Source organism: Egretta garzetta, unplaced genomic scaffold, assembly GCF_000687185.1.
Source record: "Egretta garzetta isolate BGI_Z169 unplaced genomic scaffold, ASM68718v1 scaffold650, whole genome shotgun sequence".
In the NCBI taxonomy this organism is placed as follows: Eukaryota; Metazoa; Chordata; class Aves; order Pelecaniformes; family Ardeidae; genus Egretta; species Egretta garzetta.
In genome coordinates this window covers 1065643-1090676 of record NW_009258374.1, presented here as the reverse complement: position 1 = coordinate 1090676, position 25034 = coordinate 1065643, and the positions used below count along the sequence as shown (strand labels likewise).

The 25034-nt window shown below is 41.3% G+C and overlaps 1 protein-coding gene across 1 annotated transcript in view; it reads left to right on the top strand.

The window, feature by feature from the left end:
- Positions 1–889: 889 nt before the first annotated feature.
- LRRC56 (leucine rich repeat containing 56) overlaps positions 890–25034 on the top strand; it is a gene marked incomplete at its 5' end in the record, with an annotated part of 35718 nt that continues 11573 nt past the window's right edge. Inside the window, 3 exons of the mRNA XM_035895362.1 lie at positions 890–950; positions 20889–20985; positions 21399–21596. Of these exons, the coding sequence (XP_035751255.1) occupies positions 890–950; positions 20889–20985; positions 21399–21596 (356 nt within the window). The remainder of the gene's footprint in view (positions 951–20888; positions 20986–21398; positions 21597–25034) is intronic.

The following is a 25034-nucleotide window of genomic DNA, read 5'->3' as shown; positions in this document are numbered from 1 at the left end:
GTAAACTGCTAGTGGGAATGGGTAAAAGTTTGCTGTTGTCAATAGCAAATGTTTCTTGGGAATTGAGCTTATATCCAAATTATTCTGTAGCTTGGAAGGATTTGGTCTATGATTTTGGTTCAGAGATACCTGTAGAAGCAACCAAAAAGGCAAATGTCTCTTGGGAATTGAAAAAAACCATTAATCAAAGTAATAACAACAGAATACTGAGGTTTTCACAGATATGAAAAGTGTACAATTGCATAGTAAAGAATGAATCACATCCAGAAAATTAAAAGGAAAAGGCAATGCTTAGCAAAATGTAAGTAGTGTTTTGGGGACCTCTGAAGTATAAATGATGGTGGTGTGACATGGGAAATTATGCTTTGTTGTTTGACTCAAAATTACATTTTGAAGAAGTATTACGTAGCTGTGTATCCAATAAATCTGTCACTACTTGCCGTTAAATAGGTAGAAAAAGATTTTTGGGGAAAGAAGCAAGAGCATTATGTAGAAATCAGAGGTCATGGAACGCTATACTCTAAAGCATCCCTTACCTCGTCAGAGTATCTCTCAGTTACTAGTCAGTAAGGGTTGGGAATCAGGCCAAAGAAAACAGTCCCCCATCAAGCCAGTTTCTGTTGTCTGTCTGGAAAGGTGCTCTATGAAGAATGGTTCCAAAAATTGTGATTGGGTAGTTATGCAGACAATACGTATATGTTGCAAAAATGCAAAGGGTGAAATATTTTTTGAGTGAAATAGTCTCATTAATTTTCTTAGAAGAGGTCCAGCACAGATCTGGCAGAAACAGGTAAGAAATGCATGTAAAATTAGATGCTTCAACTTGGAATTGTCAGAAGTTTCCTTTACTCCCAGGTCTGCAAAGTGATTCTTTATTCTGTTTCCATAGGTGCCTATCTACCTAATCTGAGAGAACTGAAGTTGAACAATAGCTTGCTTGTGTCTGTGAGGTAAGAAATGAATGATAACTGAAATAAACATAAAGAATAACAGCCCTCAATTGTATTTAAGTGATAAAATCTTCATTTGTGCTGCTTTCATTTCTTCCATTTCCCCATGCCATGATAATAGATTAGATCATGAATATATGCTCTGCAACTACATAAGTTTAAGGACAGGACCTGAGCTGGAATAAATCAGTGTAGCTGCAATGATGCCAATGAATTAGCCCCAGTCTGCCACCAGGGGAGTTCCTGCTATGATGAAATCTATGGAAATTCGTTGCAAATTTGAAAGGACCTAGAAATTCTCCTCTTATCTATGTCTAGGTGCTTGGATTTCAGAGTGTTTCAGCCTTTGGACTTTTATTGTGCACAGTAGCCTGTTCTATACAGGTCAGACCAGTTCCTCAGCTGATGAAAATCACTTTGGCTTTATTGAAATCAATGAAGTTGGGTTTATGGGAGCTGCTATGAAGACTGTGTGTCCCTGGCTTGCTGAGCTCCATGAAAGCATCACACATTTTCTCCCAGAGAACTAGGGAGTGAGCAGGTTGGAAATGTAGGAGTGAAAATCATCGCAACGAGGAGGCAGAGCTGTCTTCTCTCTCCTGTGCTGATATTTGTATTACTCTAGGCAATTAATGCACAATGGAAAAGTACAGTTCGCATCAGTAAAGGGCTGTGTAAAAGGCCGTCTTCATGTTAAACAGGACTGCTCTCTGTCTTTGTATGGCTATCTGCTAAATTTGTTGGGGGAAAAAAAAGCGATTTTGCTAATTCTTGTTAAAGAGAACATGATCCCTGATGGGAAACAGCAATAAATTCTTCTCTGTCTCACGCATCATCACTGAAATAGCTAATGAACTTCAGTTGTCACACTTTGATCTTCTTTTCCCTTGTTCTGGTGATGAGATGAAGTATTAGCAGTCTAAATTTTTTTTTCCATCTTCTAGTCCATAACACGAAAAAGTGGTGATTCTACATTGCTGCAATTATTTTAATGGCAACCGACCACTGTCATAAGCATGAAATTACTCCGTTATTGCAATGGAGGAGTAAGTAGTGGGTGAAAAAAAATTATATTTTTGACAATAGCAAAATGTGTTTTATTATAAAAAAAATTAAAATAGTTTTTTCATTTGGCCAAACATCCATATTCTCTTAAAATGTGTCAGTGGAAAATGTTTTGACCAGTTCTGTTGGTATTGAATACAGAATGAGTTCAGAAAAACTAAACTGTTTAGTTTATTTGACTGACTTATGGCTTTAGCAGGATTTTGCACATCCCTTTGTATTCTGAGACTCTAACTTCTGTCACAAAAAGTTTTGGCAAACCATTTTCTGTGACCTGACATCCTTGTGGTCCTTGATGTAAGTAACGTTTGGTCTCAAGTTGAGTTTTGATTTGATCAGCTACAACATATATATGTTTTGGCTTGGATATCAAGTCTAATATTGTGACACTTCCCAGGCACCCAAACCCCAGGAGAAGCTACCCACTCCTCCTTTAAACAAGCGTGCTTTCTGTGTGCCAGTTAAATGCAATTGTCGGGGAATAGGTAAAGGAGGAAGACAACTCTGCTAGCTCTCCCAGACCAGAACTCGGTCAGTATAGAACAGTAGCAGCTTTCCCTTATTAATTCCCATCTTTGACAATCTGCCATTAATGAACACAGACCACTTCAGGGCACAGCCCATGCAAGCACAGCCTGGGTACTTGAACTTTATTTGTGGATGTCTGCATCATGTCAGTGTCGTGCCCATTAAAGCAACATTGCTGTCATGGCAGTAGCGATGTCTGCTATAGCTAATGTAACATAGCTGCTTCCATTCTAACAGGCTCTTGCTGTTTACTCAAAAACATTTAGAAATCTTATTTCTGAATTAAACTTGTTGATGTTTGAATTCTGTCCAAAAAGTGATTATTTTGTTCTATTTGACCAAACCCTTGCAACTGAGGTTTTTGAGGATGATAGAAAAAAATGTTCTTCCTTCTCACTAAAAGTAATTCCCACAGACTTTCTCAGCCATAAGGTCAGAATTGTTGTGGTTGTAATTTGAAAATGGGCAGCAGATAACAGGAAATGTCTCCTAAGGACAGCCTGAAAGATTGGTTTGTTTACTGAAAAGAAGGTAAAGACAGAAAAGCAGGCAAAAGATAGAGGGTGTTTCATATATAATACTTGGGATGTTAAAAGCAGGCATTCTTTTCATGCTACATTATGTGAAAAAAAAAATGTATCATGGTAAATCGTTATGAACAAAAGACTGTCAGTGTGTATGCATGAGTGGGGTAATAAGATGGGAAACTTGCTTTTTGTCGCTTTGTTTGTGTTTCATTCTGTCTTGCACAGTAGAGTTTCCTAATTATTTTAAGATGAAATGGAATTAAAGCACCTTTTTTCAATTTGAAAATGGGGGAAGAATTCTCTTGGTAGTGAACTGCATATAGGGAGATGTCAAAATAAGGATTTATGATCCTGACTTTCATTACAGATTTTTTTTTTAAATGTTTACTCCTGTCAACCTCACATAAGAAATTAAGTTGTGAGGGTGCTGAGGTGTGCATTGCCATTCGCTGTTTGATAGAAATCAAAGGAAGGATGTTCTGGCAGTGAGGAATCAAGGTACTAGTGTATTATGATTTTCCATGGGAGAGAAAGGCTTGCTAGGTCCGTGAGATTGGATATTGGCTTTTCCTGGTAGTCCTGAAGGAGTTCTGATTCCTTTGATGGGGAATGTGGTTGAGCTACTTTAGCTGTGAATTCATGGTCCCTCCCCAACACTCCTAAAGCTTGCATTACTTTTGAATACTTGGAACTTTGAAAGGCTATAGATAAGTGCAGGATATCATTATCAACTATTTAATTTAATCCATAAGGAAAACATATCGTAGTTTATTCGCAGATAATTTGTCTTGGCAGCAGAAAGGGAATTTCTTTTTTGCTGTTTCTGGGTTTTAGTTTTCTACTGGCCCTTTGCTAAAAGGCAACAGCTCTGGAAAACCCAGTGTACTGTGGAAAGAAATTAGTTCAGATTGTTGTTAATTTTCTAAATCACACTAATTTATGAGGTCCTTGTTTGGTGACCTTCACCCATCTGCTAGCAGCTAAGAAATTATAGATTTATGAACTGATAATTGAAGATGAAACGTGGAGCCTGTTCTGAAGACTGCCTGTTAAAAACTGCCTTTTTTTTTTTTGTGATGACACACGGTCCTTGTCTTTGTAATGTTTCCAGTAAAAGAACTATATTTCAAGGCCAATGAATTCCTACTTCTGCTTTGGCATGTAGCCTATGTATTTTTTATCAGCTTGCTTTTATTCTCAATTTGGGGATGAATAAAAAGATATGTTTAAAAATGTTAGATAGATATCTTTATGAAAGGGCTTTTCAATCAGATAGGGGGATCTCAGGAACTGGTTCCCATAAGTTTATAGCAGACGCTGTTTCACCAGCTGAAGTTCATTTCCTCCCATTCAGCTTTATGCAATGTAGCCAGCAGAAGACTGGTCTGCTCCCAGGGCTACTTAAGCAACTGCTTGTAACAGAGAGAGGTTATTGTATTTTAAGTGAGATGAAATGCAGAGACTGCAGCATGTGGAGACAAAAGTAAGTGTGAGGGATATAGGGAAAGGAAAGTAGATTTCCTTCATCCAGATAGAGTTAACATTTCTTTGCTGCAGTCTGCATTGCGTGCAGTTCTCAAATTGCTCTTGCCCTGTTGCGGAAGGGTCCCCCAGAACAGGAGGACAGTAATCCCGGTTCCTTTGGGTCAGTAAAGTTGTCATGGGAGAGAGGAAATGAGACAGCTGTCCTGAAGGTTCAAATGAGCAAGGTGCAGAGTACATTCAAATTCAATAATTCTCATGCTTTTATGATAGATGGTTGGGGTTTTTTACCCTAGGTCCTGGGGACAAGACTGGAATCTCTGTATTCACTTGTTGAAAAGTTTCAAGCCCTCTTGACTGCGAAAATATAACTGAAGATGTGAGCCAAGTGACTTGAGTAAGGATTTTGCTGATCATTTCATGGCTTTAAGAAACCAGAGCCAAACTAATTTTTTCTTAGTTGAGGGCAAGGGCTTTTAACCAATGTTTAAAAATATTTTTGAAACCTGAATCAGGATCTTTAGGAATTTGAACTTAGCAATATTACTCCTTGGTACTTATCCAGCAAAGAATTGAAGCAAATGCTCACCTCTTAAAGTCACAAGACGTTTGACTTCAGTGGAACTGCTCTCAAGCTGAAAATTGAACGTTAGTCCAAGTGCTTTGCTGGATCTGGACCAAGTTACACCAACTTGTATAAGGCTGAGCTGTGACACACTGTGATCAGCTAAAAATTTGATGTGTTGCTGATAGCATGTGTCTAGGCACCCACTATTTGCTGGATTGTTTTCTCTCAACCAGAAGAGATTTAGGGGCATCATTCCTTGTCATTTTTACTTATTCCTTTCCTTGCTCCCTTTTTTCTCCAGTTTGCTTTTTCTTCTGCCTGTCACTTCTAATTTTTTGCAATTACTGGATTGCTGTGTCTGATGTATGTAATATAGGTACTACAGGTAAATGTGATGAGTTTTGTGCAACAAGGATCAGCGTTGCTTTTATGATAGATAAAATCCCAAAATATTTTCTAAAATCAATTCACTTAGTTTGTGTTAAAGTTGCAAATGTTTGTCAACAGATGATTTATTTGTATTACAGTAGTTGCTTACAAGTCTTTAATGAGGGATCAGGGTGCTCTTGCTCTAGGTTGTACTCGCACAAGCAGTCAGAGAACCACTGCTCCGATTTGGGCTGGGTGCGTCTCTCCATGTCCATATTTCAGTGCCCAGAGCATCACTATTTGCTTTGACATTTGCTTTTCTGGATGGGGAAAGCATTTAATTTCAAATGCAAGCTTTTTTTAGGAAGTGTTTCTATTGTTTCTTTTGTGTAGCCAGCCTGAAAGTCCTTCAGCAGTTAAGGTTGCTATGAAGTCTATCTTAAGAACATGTCTTTGAGGACTTTGGGTGCTTGCCAGGAGCTAGGAAAGCATTTGAGTTGAATCTTAATCTTTGTATTAATGAGTCTTCTCTGTATTAATGCCTGCAGATCCCTGGGAATATTACGAACCTTGGCAAAATTGCTGTGACCTCAGGTTTTATTTCACATTGACGGTTTTAAGGACGTTCATATTATTATTGATAAAAAGTAATGATTTTGGGACAGAAATACAGCTACTTTTAGTCGAGTGGATTATTTTCAGTAAAGCACAATCAGCCTGTCTGCGTTAGGCCCTAGGAAAATCTGATTGCTTTGGCCAGGGTAGACCTTTTCCAGACTAGGAAGGTAATGTAATGCTTCTGTCTGTTCTTGGTTTAATTTCACCAGGTCAGGTGCCCGAAGTAGAGAGTGTGAATGTCTTTATGACCTTAGATATCAGGGAGTCTGGCGGGCTGACTCACCAGCAAGGGAAGCTGAACTTGTTTTCTGCACAAATGCACTCTTGTGGTTCTGGAGGTCAGGCTCCATTCTGCAGCAAGCATGGAGGACATCAAAACAAGTCTGTGGTCTTGCAGCATCTTTCCATGGTTCTTCCCTTCAGCACTATGTTTCATGCAGCCTTCCCTCGCTGAAGCTCCCCTGCCACCTATTTCAGGCTGTCAGGTACAGAGCATACCTGTAAGGAATAGGGTTATGAGGCAGGTCTTGCCATTGGAGCTCCACGTTTAAAAGTCTCCTGGTCATGGCAGGGTCAGTAGGGAGGATCTAGTGCATTCATCTCTTCTTAGACAGAGCAGAGAGAATCTGCTCTTGTTGTCACCTGAGCAGTTCCACAGAGGCAGGTTTCATCCCCCAGGGGCACCGTTATTGTGTTTCTATTTTGTGATCCAAGCTGCGGTACAATACAGGGCACAAAAACCGTAAGAGGATCATCAGAGACCACAACATTTTTTGCAGCATGGAAGTGGCTAGCGAAATGGCAAACTAAATAAATAATAGATAATGCATGCAGCAAGTCTGCCAGTAAACACCTGCAAGGTAAGATAAGCCCATCATTTAATAAATAATTGTGCCCCTTCTCTGCCCACCATCTGAATAGACACACCACTTTTAGTATATTTGGTAAAAAGTGGCCTTTCCTTCCAGGATGTTGTCTCATGCCATGCACCCATCCAAGATGAGAGTTCAGCTTCTCTTTACTGCTGCTTCAGCCACTACCTTGTGAATATTTGAGCAGTAAATACCTCTGCTGGAGCTTGGGCTTGTTGACATGAAGTCCTCAAACCTTTTCCACACACAATTTTCTCTGGGGTCCAGCTTCACTTGGTGTTGTCCAGCTAGGAGATGCAGCTCATCTCGAAGCAAGCATTCCCTGAACTGTGAATGTGCTGACAGTACAGTGTGTTCCAGGGGGTCAGGGGACTAGGGGGGAGATGGTAGACACTTCTCAGCTGTTCCCTTCTTGTGAGAAGGTCTGAGGATAGAGGCATCCTGCCTTCCTTCTTTAGCATTTGAGGGTAGACTCTTTGGTCCCATGGGAAGAATCCAGCCCTTACTCTTTTAAGGTCAGTGAGCAAAAACTAGTGCATGCATCCACACGTGCAAAAGCCACATCTCTGGCTCTTACCCTCTGCATACCATTTCTCCTTTCTTTCATCAAGAAAACACATAGATAAAAGCTTTTGTAATTTCCGAAGGGATCTCTGCGATTCTATATTAATCGGTGTTTTGGTCTTATAAATACTGTTTGCTTACAAGTAGTAATTACTTAAGATGCACCAATTGCTTTTAGTGAATGAGGAATCTTTTAGGGGTCCACAAGCTCACCTGATTCCAGTGTCTGGCTTTACAGGGGCAGCTTTACTCTTTGAACCAACTAGAGATAGCAATGGCAATGACTAGAGGCTTTGTGGCTGACTAGGCTGTGGCAAGACTAGGCTTTGTGGCTGAGCCACTGAACTAGGATTTCAAACATACGACTGAGTTCCTGGGTTAGCTGTTGTTTCTACAGCATCCTGGGTTAGCTGTAGAAATTTGCCATATTTTCAATCTCAGTTGTTTACTTTATATATTACTCCAGGGCAGACACAGTCTTTTGAATGAGTTATGTACAAGGCTTTGCCTAATGGGATCATGATCTCACTTACATGCTCTGGATGCCTACTATAATATGATAAATAAAAACGTTGGTAATAACTAGCTGATTTCTGCCAGCAAATAAGTACTGTCATGGCTGGCTATTAGGGTTTGCAGCTGCTCTGTTTCAGCTGTCAATGCCAGGGATCACTTAGGAAAATTTACACCTAAATGTTCATTTTAGTCAGTGACGAGGAAGAATGGTTATAATCGGCATCTGAGACCACCCAAAGAACTGGGATGGGAAGCAGGAGCACTTAGCCCATTGGCAGTGGAGCTACCCAGCTGTGGAAGGGTTGTCTTCATGGACGTAGGTAGGAAAACAATCTTAGCATTAGTTTAATGGGTTTGTAGGTTGTTTTGATCCTGTCCTACAAGAGAGTTGCTTGTCTGCAGCTTGCTTTTTTTTTTTTAATTGAAAATAATTATATTCAGTGGGAAATTATGTTCTTGGAATGCAAGGTAAGTGCTGGTTTTAAGAAAGGGAGGGAGTCAGGTTAGGGGGGAAATTAAGCTATGCTGTTGTATTCATCAGTTGGTAACTGCCAAGCAATATGAATAAGCGATGAAGAAATAAATAGATTTTCAGTGTACAATCAGTTTTTATAATCTTATTTCTATAAAATATTCTCCACACAGGAGTTGATTTAGTTGTTCTTATTTTCTGTGGACACATTACTACACACAAAGGACCTGTTGCTATTTTTTCCCTAAAATACATGCACATTTCTTTTTCTCTAGATTTATTTATGATTTGCTCTTTGGCAAAGTTTTATCCTTCTGTCCTGAGATCTTTACAGGGTACATCAGGTCTCTCAGGGATGGATCAATACCTGCAAAAAGAATTACAGAAATGCCTTCATGTTTTGGGAGGTGAAGTTTGCAATTCTGGCAGCAGGTATAATGCGTGCCTATTCCTCACCCTTTCCCTTAAGCTGCACTCTATGTTCTTCTTGTGGAGGTGAGAACCTGAACACAAAGTTCTGATAATGAAACCTACCACCTGCTTTTGGTAACAGAAGTTTTATGAAGGATTGTGTGTTTGAAAGACCATTTGTGGCATCTCCTGGTTTGAACTTCATCAGCCTCACAGTCCTACCACTCCATTTCCTACTGCTTCACCTGACTCAGAGGTTTGGTTTATTCTGCTTATTGACGTTTAGTTTATCTTGCCCTTATTTATAATTATAATAATTATTCCTATTAAGGTCCTACAGACTTTTTTAAGTTCTTGCTCTCAGCATCCCAAGGTAAACCCAGTTTTAAAATGTATTATTTGTTCCATAAGAACTTCTTAAATTAAGGAAAAAAAGTTTTATTGCCACCTGTTAAATTTTGACTCTAGGAATAGTAAGAATCAGTAACATAAATTTTATCCTTTATAAAATAAACACATTAAAATATGATTTCTAAGTCATACTGGAGGATTTAAAAATATTTGAAAATTTTTGAAATATTTGAAAATGTGCTTATTTTTTTATAATGAGTCTTTTTTTGTCACTCTTATGTGTTTAAACAATACAGCCAGCATTGTCGAAAGGACCTTCTGTAAAGTTCATCTATGTGAATAAGCAAATTTTGTATATTTTGGGTATTTGCTCTACTCTGCAACATGCAATGATTCTTCCCACTACTTTAAGGTAAAAGTGCAGGTTTTTCCTGAGTGGATTGGGGTTTTTTTTGTTTTCAGGAATCTTACTATTTTTTACTAAATAGTTTAGGTTAACTGGTATTTACTTTTAAACTCACAAAGCATTATAATTAGGGGGAGTCATCTCTCTCTGCCTTATACCCTCATTAATATTAAATACCACTCGTGGCCATCTTCACTGAGGTTTTTTTCCTTTTTGCGTTCCCAAGCTAACTTAATGGTGCAGAAGAAATGTTAGTCTCAACACAGTTTGAAAGAAAATTATATATCTATATATTTGCATCTTGTGAAATACAGTTCTTTCATTTCCTACTATCTGTACTTAACAGTGATACCAGGTTGTTTATACAATGTATTTGAGTTAGCTTATGTAAAGATTGATAGGTATGAAAATTTGGAAACCTTTGTTTTCACTGGAGAGATATGGAGAGCCACTGAAATTCATGGTGTGAGTGTCCACTTTTGAATAACGTGGCAGGTAGTGGATTGCACAACTCTTCTGCAGCTGTTTTGGGGAATATTTTCCCTTACTTCACATCCAAAAGCCAGCCAGCTCAAGTTGATAAATTGCTTTTCTCAAGATCAATATAGATCATAGCCAATGAAGGGGTTTATGCCAACTCACGAACTAGTTGGAATTGTACATGGTATGCATTTCTCTTGCACAAAGGCTGTGTACCATTTTGGTGAAACTGTTGGTAGTCTATAAAAGAGCCACTGCAATTAGTTATTCCATTGCAAATTAGCGTAGAAAGGAACTGTTACTTGTGGGCTGCAACTACCGTTGCCTCCAAAGCTAGGTCAAAATGGGTTCAAGAATTTTATGTGAGCTTTTCTGAAATTGTTTATGCAGGCCTTTTGAGACTTGTATTGGCAGGAGGGCGCTGGGGAGCTAGGACAGTTAGTCTGCTCACATGTGGTAAGGTCTCTCCATCAGTCAGTGGAGCTGATAAGTGGTATCTCTGGCAGCTGAGAGCCCTTGTGAGGGTGTTTACTTCTGCCATAAGCTCATCTCTGTGACTGAGGACACATTACAACATCTACTGCTAGATCCCCTGGCATGGGAATTTGTTTGAAAGAAGTCAAGGATGGGGTGTGGGATTTTCTATACATCCAATTAGCACACCTGTGCGAGATTTGGGATGTCTATTGGTGTGCTGTGGAATAAATGCTGAGGTTCTGTCTTGTAGTAACACCCTCAGGATGGAGATCTATAAGGTCTTGTCTGCCTCAGTAGTCAGGTTGTTGGGCTCTGAGGTCCTCCAAGCTTCTCTTCTGCATCTTGTTTGCTTGTTGTAAAAGAACATCCGGAGGCCAGTGCAAGCAGAGAAAGTCTCCCTTGAAGCTATTGCTTAAGGAAAAAATCTTGACTCAGGACATGTGGAGACAAGTCTGTCGTGCCAAATCTGGGGTGAACATTAGAAGCTGAGAGAGAAAAGAAATTTGGAGGAAATCAACTGGCATTTGGCAGCCATTCACAGGCCCAAGTTGTACCTGCATCTGTTCCTTGCAAGCTTCTGCATTTTTTCTTATTTAATATATGCACAGATTAAAAAAAAGAAAGGAAGAAAAAAGTAAAAAGTAGAAATGACCATCAGTCACAGGAGAAAATCAATAGTGTCATACAAATGTGCCAGATCTAAGGAATCTCAAGAACCTGCATTCCCGCCACTGTATATTCAAACTAAAGCACTTTAAATTACATTGTCTCTCTAGGTTTGCATATCAATCCATTTCTGCAGTATCTCAAGTTGGTTTTTTTTTTCAGTGGAAACTCTATAGGCATTACCGTGACAAAAGTTGAACAGCAACTCACAGCCAATCCAATTCTTTAATTTTGTCTGGTCAATTAATCTAGAACTCCAGTTTTTCTGGTACTCAGAACAAGGGGTTCTGGGGGCTTTTTTTGTGGTGTGTCCCCACCACTGAATCTGTCAGCTGATTTGGATCTTTTACAGACTATTCCTTATGCTTAGCCTGCAACATTAAAAGTTTCAAGTGTTGCTTTTGAAGGATGAGATCTATATTAAATCAAAGTTGCGATCTATCTGTCTTACTCTGCCGAAGCTCAGACCTGGAACGTACTGTGAAACAGGCATACAACATGTGGGAGATGGAAAAGTTATTCATGCAGGAAATTTTAAAGTGCTGTGGGATTCATTCCTTCAATGTAAATAACTCATTCTGTAACCACAGTTTCATTATCCTTAATTTTTTGTACATGTAAACTTTCAACAATGAGAATGAATGATTGCCAAAGCTATAGGAACTGTCGATAGCTCTGGGGCTAAACGGAGGGGCAATGTGGGTGTGAGAGTTTTATTTACTGTGTGTCTCAACTTTATCCTATTTGAATTCACTTGCTCTTGTGGAAGATGTAGTGCACCCAGTGAGATGCAGCACAGTGTGCTGGGAGTCTTTAGCATCTCTGGGGCGCAGCTTCGTACCAAGGGTGGGAGCTAGAGTAGGGTAGGGGAAAAAAAAAAGAAGATCAAGGGCAGGTCTTGGCCCACAGAACCACACTCTGACAACCCCAACTCCTTTCAAACTGTGGGAGCTGAGTTAAAGCAACTGGTCTTTCATTGTTAAAGCGTTACCGGTAACTAAGCTGACAAGCAGTTTTAATGATCAAAGGGAAATTAACACAAAATTACGTTATCCTTCCCACGCACGCTATATATTCATGTGTTAGGGAATTGCTGTTCCTGACTCCAAGTACATCAACATGGATCAAGCCCATTATTCTGCTCAAGGTTTTTTGACAGCAACTAAAAATGAGAGCACTTGAAACTAAAGCTACGTTTCGGGTGTATTAACTTTAACAGAAGTAAGCGTCTGGGTTAACTTAAGCATGATTATGACTAGTTACAGAAGCGTTGTGTATCAGCCCTCAATTTCATTTACAAATACCTCTCTCCTCTTGGCCTCAGCAAGCACTGGTGGTTTAAATGAAGTATAATCTGACATGGGAAATAAAGTGCTTGCAAGTAGCATAGTACTTAGTGTAATACTGCAGTTGCTACAGTGAGTTCAATGAGGCAATGAGAAGCAACGATGACAAGTGAAAATGTTGTAAGTCAGGAATGGCCCAGAGATGTATCTTGTTGGGGTTGGGTTCTTCCTCTGTTGCCATTGCCTAACTCCAGATGCCATCCTCACCCATGGAAGGCAGGGGGAGGTTTGGCACTGGTGTTAGTGGAAGAAGGATTTTTATGCAGCGTCTCTGGTTGAAACCTTGGTCACAGATGTGTCCATGGCAGAGCTCAAGTAGCATGGTCTCTGACTCCAGACCTGGGCAACAACCAAACTGCCTTGAACGGTTCCTGGTTTTGACTGCTGTAGCCAGGTGGTCTCCTGTCCTTGTTTTCAGGCTTTCGCTTTGGAGAAAGTGCTGGCCAAAAGCATGTGGCTCCTTGATAACTGCAGTTTGCTTTAGCAAGCTCACGAAAGTTGCGGCATCTGGCTCTCACCTTGACATAACAAAGCTGAGAAGGCAGAGTCACAGGCTGGATAAAGACTGAAACCCTGAATGCTCTCCATGACACCTCTTGTGCAGCACCAGGGGACTTGCATTTCTTCCCCAGAGATCCATTTTGCTGTCAGCGAAGTGTGTGTCAGAAATCCACAGGTAAAGAAAAGCCAGGCCTTTTCCCCTTTCCAAACTTGAAACTTAAACCAAAAGCAACCAACCAAAAAAAAAAACAAAAAAAAACCAACCCAACCCTGGAATAAAATAGTGAAATCCTTTTGTTGGGAGAATTGCCAGTGGCATCAACACTGCAGCCCATTTGGAAAACAGCTTCTTATTCATGCAAATGTTGCCTCAAAAAGATGGGACAACAGAGAGACCCTACTGCGAAAACCTTTGTGAACAATAACTTTTCATTCACACAGAAATTCTTCATTTGCATGTAAAAGGGAGTTATAGAAACAGAATTTCATAGACACGGTTGTTATTTAAAAAGACCTTTGGTAGATGCATGCTTTCTGTTCAGCCTAAAACACACTTGCCTTCCTCTGATGGGTTTAAGCTTATGAGTTGAGAATTGCCTAGCAAAGTCTCTTTTTGCTTAGTTTCTGAAGTCTCCAGCAATGTGTTTCAACAGGGTTAGGAACCCTTACTGTGAAAAACCTGCACAGTTCAGAAGGAAGAATGAGGCCAGAATATTAGGTGCTATATTTCCATGGCATTTCAGCATAAAAGCAGGCTTCTGGCAGCAAAAGATGGGACATAATCCTTGTTATCTTACACCTCGGGCAACAGTTCACACTCCTGCAAGGGAGCATGAGATGCTAAAGGCAATCTGCATGCCGTGGCTGTGTGAAGTGCAAGACGGAGGAGAGCCAAGCCAACCGTTTTCAGCAGATTGCTACTTGAATTTGGAAGAGTAAGTACAAAACCAACCAAGGCTGCAATACTGCAGAGCAAGTCAGGTCTTCACATTCATATGGCATTTGGTCGACTGTGAAGGGACACTGCAGGGACATAAGGACGTGGCCTCAGCACTGCTTGCAGGATTGGGGGCTGTGTCATGAATTTGATCAAGTATGAGCAACACATGCATACAATCAGTTTTACAATTTTGAATACTTTACAGCTATTTGAGAGTACAATGAAACTATTATGTAAGCTTCCTATTAGAACATATGTTACTGATTTAAATAACATTCGGGCTTTAGAAGTTTTTGCTTCTGATGTCAGAATTATCTGTACAACCAAACCATTGTGCGCTGACATATGGACCAGATCCTTGTTATCACAGTGTGGCTTGATAAATTCAACTTGATTTTGGTAGATCAGAGGCAAGAATTTTTTTTTTCCCCTTTATTTTGCAAGACTGTAGTTTGGTCACTCTTCTAAAATCTAAATCTCTCCAATTACCAGTGTGTTCGTTTTCAGAGCAACCGTTAAGAATAAATAAAACCCACATCAATGGCTATTTTAGATGTATTGCTACTGAAGATTTATTCAAGAGATGTATGTGTGCTTTGAGATACTTTTTGCACGTTCAGTGGATTTAGTGGTTTATTTCTAGGTGAATAATTCAAAACTAGCTTCCAAAAGGAATGATGGTTTTCAAGCTGATGAATGTATCCAGGGTTTGCTGTTTTAAGCATTTACTAAGTAGCTTGAGCTCACTGGAGCTATTCAAGATTTATCATGGTGAAACCAAGAGCAGGATTTGGCTCTTTAGGTTTGGTCTCCGTCCAGTAAAATTTTGGCTGGAATGAATCAATCCCTGAAGAACAAGGATGTTAGATTAATGGAAGAACACGTTATTATTTCTCAAACTTGTTATTAGGTGTTGTAAGCCAAACTGTTCCTTGCCCCTGTGCTCTCCCCCCAGTCTGGGGGAGTGATGACAAGATGGGAGCATCAAATTTCATGGGAAAAAATCCTAAATGGTCATGCACAAGTGGGGAGGGTGTTGCCAAGACCCTCACAGAAATACAGAGCTGTTTGATGAGTTCCCATCCCTGAAGCAGTATCTGGAGATAGCTGGAACCCAGGTTTCAAACCCTTCTGTTTATTAATATTATTTTTTAAAAATCCATTATAAATGCAAGTTTGTGGGTAAAAGGTGAAACGAGGGAGTCTATATGTTGGCTTCTTGGCACTTTTGGGTACTAAACCTGTGATTTGCTATTCAGTGTGTATTCTGCAGGCAAGTGTGTAGGGGTGTGCATGGAGTAATTACTCTGGAGGACACTGGTTTGGCAACCTCAGAGGCTGTAATCCTTTGTTTATCATAACCGAAGATAGGATGTACACATTCCCACCCCGTGCTCTGTCTCTCTGCTTCAAACCTGACCTGCATGAACCGTAGCAGAAGTGAGCAGGATATATAATTGCTTTGCCTATTAATTCCTTGCTCTTTCTGTAAAGTTCCCAGCCTCCATGTCACTCAGGATGGGACACTTGTCCACTGGGATTGAATTATCCATTGTGTATATTAATGGGAGCTACGTTTCCTCTGCAGTGTCTTCTGGTTCCTCCTATATTCTCTTGGTTGCTTGCACATCGCTAGGGCGCTCCTGTGCTGCGTCTTATGACCAACTGCCACCAGCTTTGTACAACGTCTCATCTTCTTCCTATTTCAGCTGTCAAACTTCTCAGTCGTATTCTCTACCCTACTTTTGCAATAGATGCTGTCATTCGCTATACTTTTATACCATGCCTAATACAGGAGGGTTCTGGTCTCTGACATGTCTCGCTAATTTTAGTCTCAGTCAATGATTATCTTTTGGGGGGGTGTTTTGTTACACTACATGTATAATTATACTGGATTTTCTCTTCTACTACCCTGGTAAATTGTTATTAAGGCTTTATCATTATATTAAAATAATTTACCCTGGTAAATTATTATCAGAGCGCAGATTCCCGTTAATTCCATTGTTTAAAAAGTCACGAGATGCATCTCCCTTGTTTGGGCTGATCTGACCCTCTGCACTTAACATAGATGAAAACATACCCGTGTGCACACTTGCACGCACACAGAGGTCATGCGTGCCCACGCACCCCCTCGCTGTGCTCTGACCCCCCCCAAGGTGGATGTGCCAGCTGCAGCAGAGCTGGAGGCACTCCCATCTCTTGCAAGCTTTTAAGTTCTCTTCTCACCAGCCAGAATATTTCAGAAGTATTTTCAGAAATGCAGGTGCATGCGGTTGTTGGGAGCAGCTTGCTTAGAGTTACGTCGCTGTTTCACCTTACAGCAGCCGTGCTCTCGGGGGAGATTATCTGTGTAGTAATTAGTGAGGGAGTTTTCTGTGATGCTGCAGCGTGATTCATGCAGCTTCCAAAAGATTAGTTTTTTACCAAATAAAATATTTACAGATGTACTTTGCTGTGATAACATCTCTGACTTGAGATGGCTCATTACGGACCCAGGAGTAAAGATCTGCAGGGCCAAAATGTGACTGCATGACCCAGAATTTTAGGCTCCTCCGGCAGCTAGCACAGCCCCAGCGTCAGCAAGGGGAACTTTGTTCCTGGCTTTAAGTTGCAGCGAAGTTCTGCAGCCGGGGCCGGGTGGAGGAAAAAGTCCTTTTACTTCTCATTGCTGCCTGTCTATGGTAGCAGGGAAGGAGGGACAGCAGTCACTTGCTCTCCCTAAGAGCTGGAGTGCTCTTCTGGGGGGGGCAGGGGGTTGAAGGTACCTTGGCTTGCTAGCTCCCTTTCCTGAAATAGAGAGCAGAAGTGGGCCGGGTGATACCAAACACTCAGCGCAACAAAGTTCGCGCTTTCTTAGTGTCTTGTTTCATGGGTTAAAGGTGAGCTTGGGACAGCCAGCTTTAGCCTCATAAGAAACCACTTCCCATTAGCTTCCATGTTTTTTTTTCTTTTCTGAAGTGTCTGTGTAAGCATTTTTTAATAATGAGACCCTGTTCTCAACACTGGGTTGCCTTGCAAACACATAGCAGTTCTGCCTTCTGCAAGTACCCAAGATGGGGGATATACAGTCTAATTCCTTTGTCTGGAATGCTAATACTAATCAACTTTGATTAGTATTAACCTTAAACATGCTACTCCTGACTTGCACCAAACTTAGCTGTAGGAGAGTCAGAGCTGCAACCCGTGAATGAAACTGGAATGGATTTGAGACTATGCACTTGGCAGCGTAAATTGTGGAGAGTAAGGTAAGTAGGTTTTAGAAGACATTTAAATTAGTGTCGCCTTCTGATGGTGTCTGCAGCAGGAGAATGCCTGGAGACCCGTTGGCTAATGAGTGGTAATGGCTACATGCTGTGCATGACCCAGCAGGCGGTGTGAGCCGGGACTGACCCTGCTCCTGCAAGCTGGGTTTAGCCATAGCCAGGGCTGGGACTGACAACTGTAACGCACAGAGGGAAATACAGTTTAACTCTGGGACTCTTTGACCTCTGAGTAGGACCAGGGGACTGCTTCTTCAAAAGGCATGTAGTGATCCAGGTTCTAGCAGTAGAGGGGATAGCTGTTTCTTCTCAGGGCCTTGTGTAAAAACTTGGGAATTAATCATAGAATCATAGAATGTTTTGGGTTGGAAGGGACGCCTAAAGGTCACCCAGCCCAACCCCCCTGCAGGGAGCAGGGACACCTTGAACCAGACCAGGTTGCTCACAGCCCCGTCCAACCTGGCCTTGAATGCTTCCAGGGATGGGGTCTCCACCCCCTCTCTGGGCAACCCCTGCCAGTGTTTCACCACCCTCAGTGTGAACCTACTAAAAAGATTGTCCCCACCTTTCCTATGGGCCCCCTTTAAGCACTGAACGGCCGCAGTCAGGTCTCCCCGCAGCCTTCTCTTCTCCAGGCTGAACAACCCCAACTCTCCCAGCCTGGCCTCATAAGAGAGGACATTGCTTTGTTTTGGCATCCTTTATATTGACACAGAAATGTTAGGAACAAACATACTACCGAAAGCTCCTTCTGTGGCAAAAGACCTTCAGTTAGGAAGTACAAGACAAAGAAAAAATAAAAATAAAATTCATTAATCATACCTTACCATACCATATGTAAAGTAATCAGGTTAGGATTGTTTTCAGTTTTGCTAGCCTAATAAACAGAGCATCTATCTTGTTTCAACGATACAAAAATGAGAATGACTGCTTTCCTGTTCACTGGTTTACAGAAAAGAAAATTCTGCACCCAAATTAGCCTGAAATTTTAAGAACTCCTCATTGCTCAAAGTGGGTCATGAAATGAGCAATGTGATTCCTTCACATTACTCCTAATGCCGTACTTGTGTTTATGGATGTGTTGGCCTTGGTTGATGGTAGGTTCTGGTTTTTTAATTTAATTTAACTTCTTTCTTATTATAGGCACGCTGCTTGCAAATCTAATAATAAATTTCTGTAAATATTACTTTGGGAGGCATCTGTTCCTTAAGGAAGCCTTGGAATTGGTGTTTGTTTTATTTATAAAATATGCACAATGTAAATAGTCCCTGGAAGAACTTCTGCAAGGCTGGAGACGTGATGACATACAGGGACATTACGGTCTTGCAGGTCAGGCAAATCTGAAATAATACTTGGAAAGAAATGTGACAAACTTCCATCTTTTTAGGGGCTTATCTGGGCACAGGTACAGTGACAAAATGGCAAGTGTTCCTTCTTGCCCTGATAGCTAAGGGATGAGGTAAAGTAAGTTTGCAGCAAGTTCGCAGAAGGAACCATGCTGTATAAACATGAAGGGAGTTTCTGTGTGTGCGTGGCTTTCTTTATCCTTGTGTCTCTGTACTAGGCAACGACGTCCCGTGTCAGTATGGGCAAGCTGCCTAGATGCACAAAATTTGGTGAAGGAGTTGTGGTTTTTGTCAGTTGGGGGGGTTTCTCCTGTAAGAAGGAGTAGCCTTAGATGGAAGGAGATGTGTCATGCGACTGAGATTTTTCTTATTATTTGCGTTCTGGCCATTAGATCAGCTGCACTGTTTGTAATTTGAAGGCTATAAAATGTTACATAAATACGTTGTATGGCGTGTCTGTTGTGAGCTTACTAAACCTGCAGCATCCAGGGAAGAGAGATCAGAGGCACCCGATGCCAGAGCCCCTGCAGTGGCAGAGGATGGAAGAAGTGAGATAGGTCTGAATGCCACCCGTGGACAAACCATGCCTCAAAAGGCACAGGGGTGAAAATGCCAAATTTCGCCCTAGGAAGTCCTATTCAATCCTGTATTTGGCAAATTGCAGGAGAGAGGCATCTGGGGATATTTTTTCCATGCATCCGTCCTTGATTCAGCCTTATGCGGTCTCCTTTCTCCTGATGTGACCCTTTCTAAGTGTTCAGATGGTGGAGAAACAACAAAAAACACAGACAAGAATACGCCTATCCCCACTTGTAAAAGCACTCCTTCCTGACCTCTTCGCCTGGCTGGCTGTGCAGTATCCCTGAAGCAGGCAATTCGGCTGCAGGGGGTTTTCCTGCAAAGCTGCATCAAAGCTGCGAGAGGTTCTCAGAGGGCAATGCAAAGCTGCTCTTTTTCCCCATGGTCTAGAAAGAGAAGACATGAGTAAGAGAACTGTTACCTTTATTCCAAGATCAGAAGGGACCCCATGACCGTATTCTTTTATCTTCTGCAATGTTCCCTAGACAGTGCATTAAAGTATATATTATTTATTATGAAGTATATTATAAAAATTGATATTATAAAAGATAGCTAATCCACAATTTTGAAGTCCAAGAATCTCTATTTAAGAACTCTTTTTAGCTGTTTGGATGTGGTCCTGGGCAACTGGCCCTTCTTGAGCGTGGGGGCTGGACAAAATGACCTCCAGGGGTCCCTTCCAACCTTAACCATTGCTGTGGTTCTGTGAACATGCTAATCTCTACCTCCTCTGATAAACTGTCTTTGTATTTAGTTCCCTGCTGTTTAGTTCTTTATTACTCAGATAGTCTGCTATCACAGCTACAGTAGAGAATTCTGCACTTTTGGTTGGTTTGGGATTTGATAGAGTCTTGTGTTTTGTTTATGTTTGTGTAAATGTTACCAAAGATGGAAGAGAGTTAAGCCCCCAGTTTGATTTGCCACCATTTTTGTGTTTTGCATTATCTTCGTATCAGGCACTGTTGCAATGTCAGTGGGGCATTACACATGCATGGAGTTAAGCATGTCAGTGTGTGCTTTTCTCGGTTAGGACCAGAAAGTTTGGAATTCATACAAGTTATCCCATATTTATATTTTGCTAGACCTAAAGGGTAGGATAATAGGATGGAAAGGATTGTAAGTTTCTGCTGATTCAAAAAATGCTATTTGGCAAGTGTGCTATTCCTTTCAACTGCAAAATCAGAAGAAAGGTATAAAAAGGACAAAGTGAGATGACTGTGCAATGAGCTCAGATATGTTAATTTGGGTTATGTGTGTAGAGCAAATGATGCCAGCATAAGCAAACCTCACTTAATTCCTAGCAATTGCCTGTGATTTATGGCAGAATTAACATGATGTAGCTCTTGGAAGAATCTTAATCAAACTGAACCGGGGTGACATGTTGTCATACAAGAACAAAGATGTCTGTGAGAGGGAGAGCTAGAGAGGGGTATCATTTTATTCTCCAGCTTTCAAGGTGAACGTTTTTTATTACGTTTCTTGGAAACAATGTGAGATTTGAAGGAAGTATCAGTGGCCTAGTCTGAGGAAAAAGAAAGCAAGTCTTGAGTTCCTTCATCCATTTAAGCAGAGCTTGGATTGTTTCTTTTATAAGGGATCTTGGAACCACATTGTCCCATCTCCATGTCCTGTGGATGGCTTGCTGTGGGCTCTCAGATTTAGATGGGATCTCTTCCTGCAGCTCTCTGAAAGTAAGTATAGATGTGTCCTGCCAAATGACGACCTTAAAACTATCTTCTGTTGATGCTTTTCTCTTTTTACTTGTAGTTTTTGTTTCCTTCTCACCCTTTGTTTTTTCTAAAGGACTTTGGTTCGATGCCTTGAATTGCATGTGTTAGTTTAAAAGATGCTACAGTATATTTTTTTAAATGAGGTCTAACATTCAGGTCTGATCCTGAAGATGCCTAATGCAGCATAGCATCTGTTGCCATATTAGCCTTAATTGTTTAAGGCAGCAACAGCCACACTTGAAAAATATTCACTTCCATGCTAATTTCATGCTGTGCTATGTAATATTTCAAATATTAGAAAACATTTTGCAAAGCTTGAGTGTTACTTGTGCAAGCCTGTGGTATACATTTTTATTCTGTTTACTTCTGCTGAGGAACTCTACATAGCCTATAACAATATCTCTGACCTGAGCCAGCTGACCTGGTTGGATCACCTTGAGGTTTTGGACCTGGAAGGGAACAATATTGAGGACATCAACCAGATGCAGTACCTGGGACTTTGTTGCAAGCTGAGCTGCCTGACAGTGGAGGGCAACCTTATTTGTCTGAAGCCAAACGCAGAGTCTACAGAGGTGAGGATTTGGTTTGCACATATTGTGTTAATTTTTGGCAGTGCTTTTTTAGTTTGAGTTGGAAATGAGAAACATTCCTGCATCTTCCTATTGTATCATTCTGAGTGATGTCATGGGATGCATTTCCCGTCTTCCATTTCTGTTGATTTTGTCCTCTCATAGGTACTGTCTCCAAGATGAGCACAAATGAAATACAAGGAGTGCTAGTAAAGATTCAGGCCTATTTCCTAGCAATGTGTTCCTTCTTACCTGTGAGAACGGGATTAAACTAGAAACCAGCTGTTCTGATCCATACAGCTGTTCTATCTTCTCCCAGCTTGCAGTGCAAACAGACATCTTAAAGGAAGACCAAGGAGAGCGTGGACCCCAGCTGTATGGATCCTTCTAGCCTATAGGGATCTTGCAGCAGGTTGGAGAGTAGCCAATATTTTTCTTAGAAGATGTGCCAATTGTAATGTCTCAACTAGATATCTGTCTTTGGGCTTTTACATTTCTTTTGGAGGCTCTCTGGTCCAACAGCAAGTGCTCCAGGACCACCACACTCAAAGGCTGAATCCTCAGAAAAACGATGCTTGAGATAACTAGGAAAAGCTCTACTGTAGGACCTGCTTGTTGTCCTTTCCCCTGGAAGGTTAAAATGAAATGACCAAAAGACCTTCAGCAAAAGCTTGAGATACAAAATGCAGTGATTCACCTCTTATGTACTGAAATGATAGAATCATTTCTGCGGAGGTATTTTGTTGAGGGCATGAGATCCTCTGTGTGACAAAGATGGAAACACAGTAATACATTATCTGCTTTGGGTTTCAGGGCACTCAACAAGAAAAGTCAGGGAGATCTAATTCTACGTGAATGGTCTCAGAGCTGTATTACTCACTTTCATTTCACCCTCCTTCAAAAAAAAAAAAAAAAAGCATTGTTGGGATATAAAAACAAACATCTTGGCATGTAGCGAAAAGGTAACTGGAGGAAAATCAGAGGTCAAATAAGACTGTTCCTCATTTTGGTCACATAACGTCTAATGCATATATCGTTAGATGACAGTTTATAGCCAGTGCACGATATATTGTCATCCAGGTCTTTTGGAAGGTCACAGACCTCTGCACACACACATAGGTATGTGGAACACAGCACTCACTACGGATGCCGCAATCCCCAGTGGCCCTGTAAAGAGCTGATCATGCAGGGGTTAGAAAGCAGAGTGGGAGCTGGGGCTGTGACTCCGCTGTGCCGTGTTCCATAGCTTCGCTGTGCGTTTCAAAGGGATCATGCCCATGATCACTTAATTTCCATAAAAGGTTGGGTTTGATGTTTGTCCTGGATTCAGACTTGATAACTGAAGTGCTATCACTAAAACTCAATCTTGTAGTATATATGCGCATATTTTGAATCTTTGTACTTTTTAGATACATTAATTTTTCAGATGTAATTGTTGGCTTGATCATATCCCTCAGTACGAGGAGACACAGAAGGCAGTGCTTTAGCTATCATAACTTTTCTCTCTGGAATCCAAACGAAAATATTATACACTTGCCTTTCTGTTTTGAACTGGTAGCAGTATACTTCAGAGGCCACACTTGTAACTATTTATAACCAAAATTTCTCCATCAACATTTCTCCCTTATGGAAGATGCAATCGTGAGATGAAAAAACATATTCCTACAGTAAGGAAGCACTGCCTGCTTCTGATGGACAAAGCACGCCTACTTACTCTTTTACTCCTGCGGAGACAAATACAACTTCTGACACTTCCTTATCTTAGCCTCCTACCATGAAAATGATGCAGAATATCCTAACAGCATAGAAAGTCTGCTTCTACTCTCTTGTCTTTCCTGATCAACGAAAGTGATATTTTTGGAGGACGTAGTTTTTACTTGGCATCTTCAGTCCTTAAATGCACTTGTAATGGAGAAATGTCAGATTGCCTTTGTTTAGCTGAGGAAATCAGTCCTTGGGACGCTGCTACATGTCGTCACCTAGCGGGAGTTCAAAGATTGATACGTGGTGGTGTGCCCTACTGCTCTTCTCCACGCTGAATGGCTGTCTCCACTCCTGTGCAAGTAGTTGCGTTCAAATGCTGGCCAGGATTTGGTGAGGGAGTCTGCACGACGGTATTTTTTACTCTGAGCTGTAACAGAGGCAGACCCTAAGTTCACTGCAGTCTCCCACCCAGCCTCCATGTTGGGAAGCTGCTCAGCCCTGGGGTGGTTACAGAGCCGGCCATGCCCTCAGCTGCCGGGAGCTTCTCCATGGGCTTTGTTGCTTTCTTGGTTTCAACTGATGTCATTTGCATTTCTTCAGGGTACAGAAAAGTCACCTGAAATATAGGAAAGAATAGATATGGGCTTACTTTGGTGTGCCCTAGATGGCCAGCTCTAATTCCTCAAGCTCCGTCTTGTAGTCTGGCCATTGCTACAGCTCTGTAAAAGCTCTCCTATTTATTTACTTTTAATCTACAGAATGGTCCAGCTAAATTTACTGCTCTTTTCTTCAGACAGCCTGTTTGCTCTCTGTAATTTGATTTTCAGATGAGCTCATCTTCCCCTGTTATCTAAACCAAGAGCAACAACCTGATGATAAATTCTGCAGCCTCCGTTGCAGTAATGTAACATGAGCGTAACATGATGCTTCTCTCCAACAGGACATGGCTGGAAATTGGCTGTAGCCCAGGCACTGTTCAGAGTACGTGTGGTATGGGGTAGCACGGCAATTGGTTGACTCATTTTCTAAATTAAGATTAAAGGCTTAGTTAGAGAAATTCAGTGTCTGCCTCTTCACAGCAACAAACACACGCTTTATTTGGTGAGTTCCCCGATGCCGCCTCGCTGCTGCATCGTGCAGAGGGAGAGAGCATACAGCCAGCCAGGTCCCACAGACAGGTTTCTGTTTGTGACAGCTCCATGTTGAATGAGGACTTGGCTTTTATGGGGTTTTCTAATCGTACATGCAGTGTTTTGAGAAGCATAACATCTATCTGGATGAAGCGATTGATTTGTAGGTGGCTGTCCACTAATATTCTGCCACTAGCGGTGCACTCTTGCGTAGAGTAGATCACCATCACCGTTTGCTGCCTTTTGTAATCTGAGACTATTTTAACCAAAAATATTCCCATTCCAAAGCAGCACAACCCCATCAGCCCTGAGGTATCGCTAAGTTTTCCCAAAGACAAAGGTGCCATGTGACGGTGTCTTTCTACCGCTGGAATCCACAAAACCAGCCCAATTCACAGTGTGCTCTGAGCCCAGTTGTAACTCTTCTGGCTTGGCCTTGCTGCTCAGAAGTCCCGAGGAATTGGCACATGCTCATGAATCATTTTATAATGTGTCAGCTCCACCCAAGTGAGCAGAAGGGGGCTGCACCTCTGCTTTCCCCCATGGCTGTCACACTGAGCCCATGTGCATTGGGAGCAATCGCATTGTTTTTCCAGCACACAGAAAG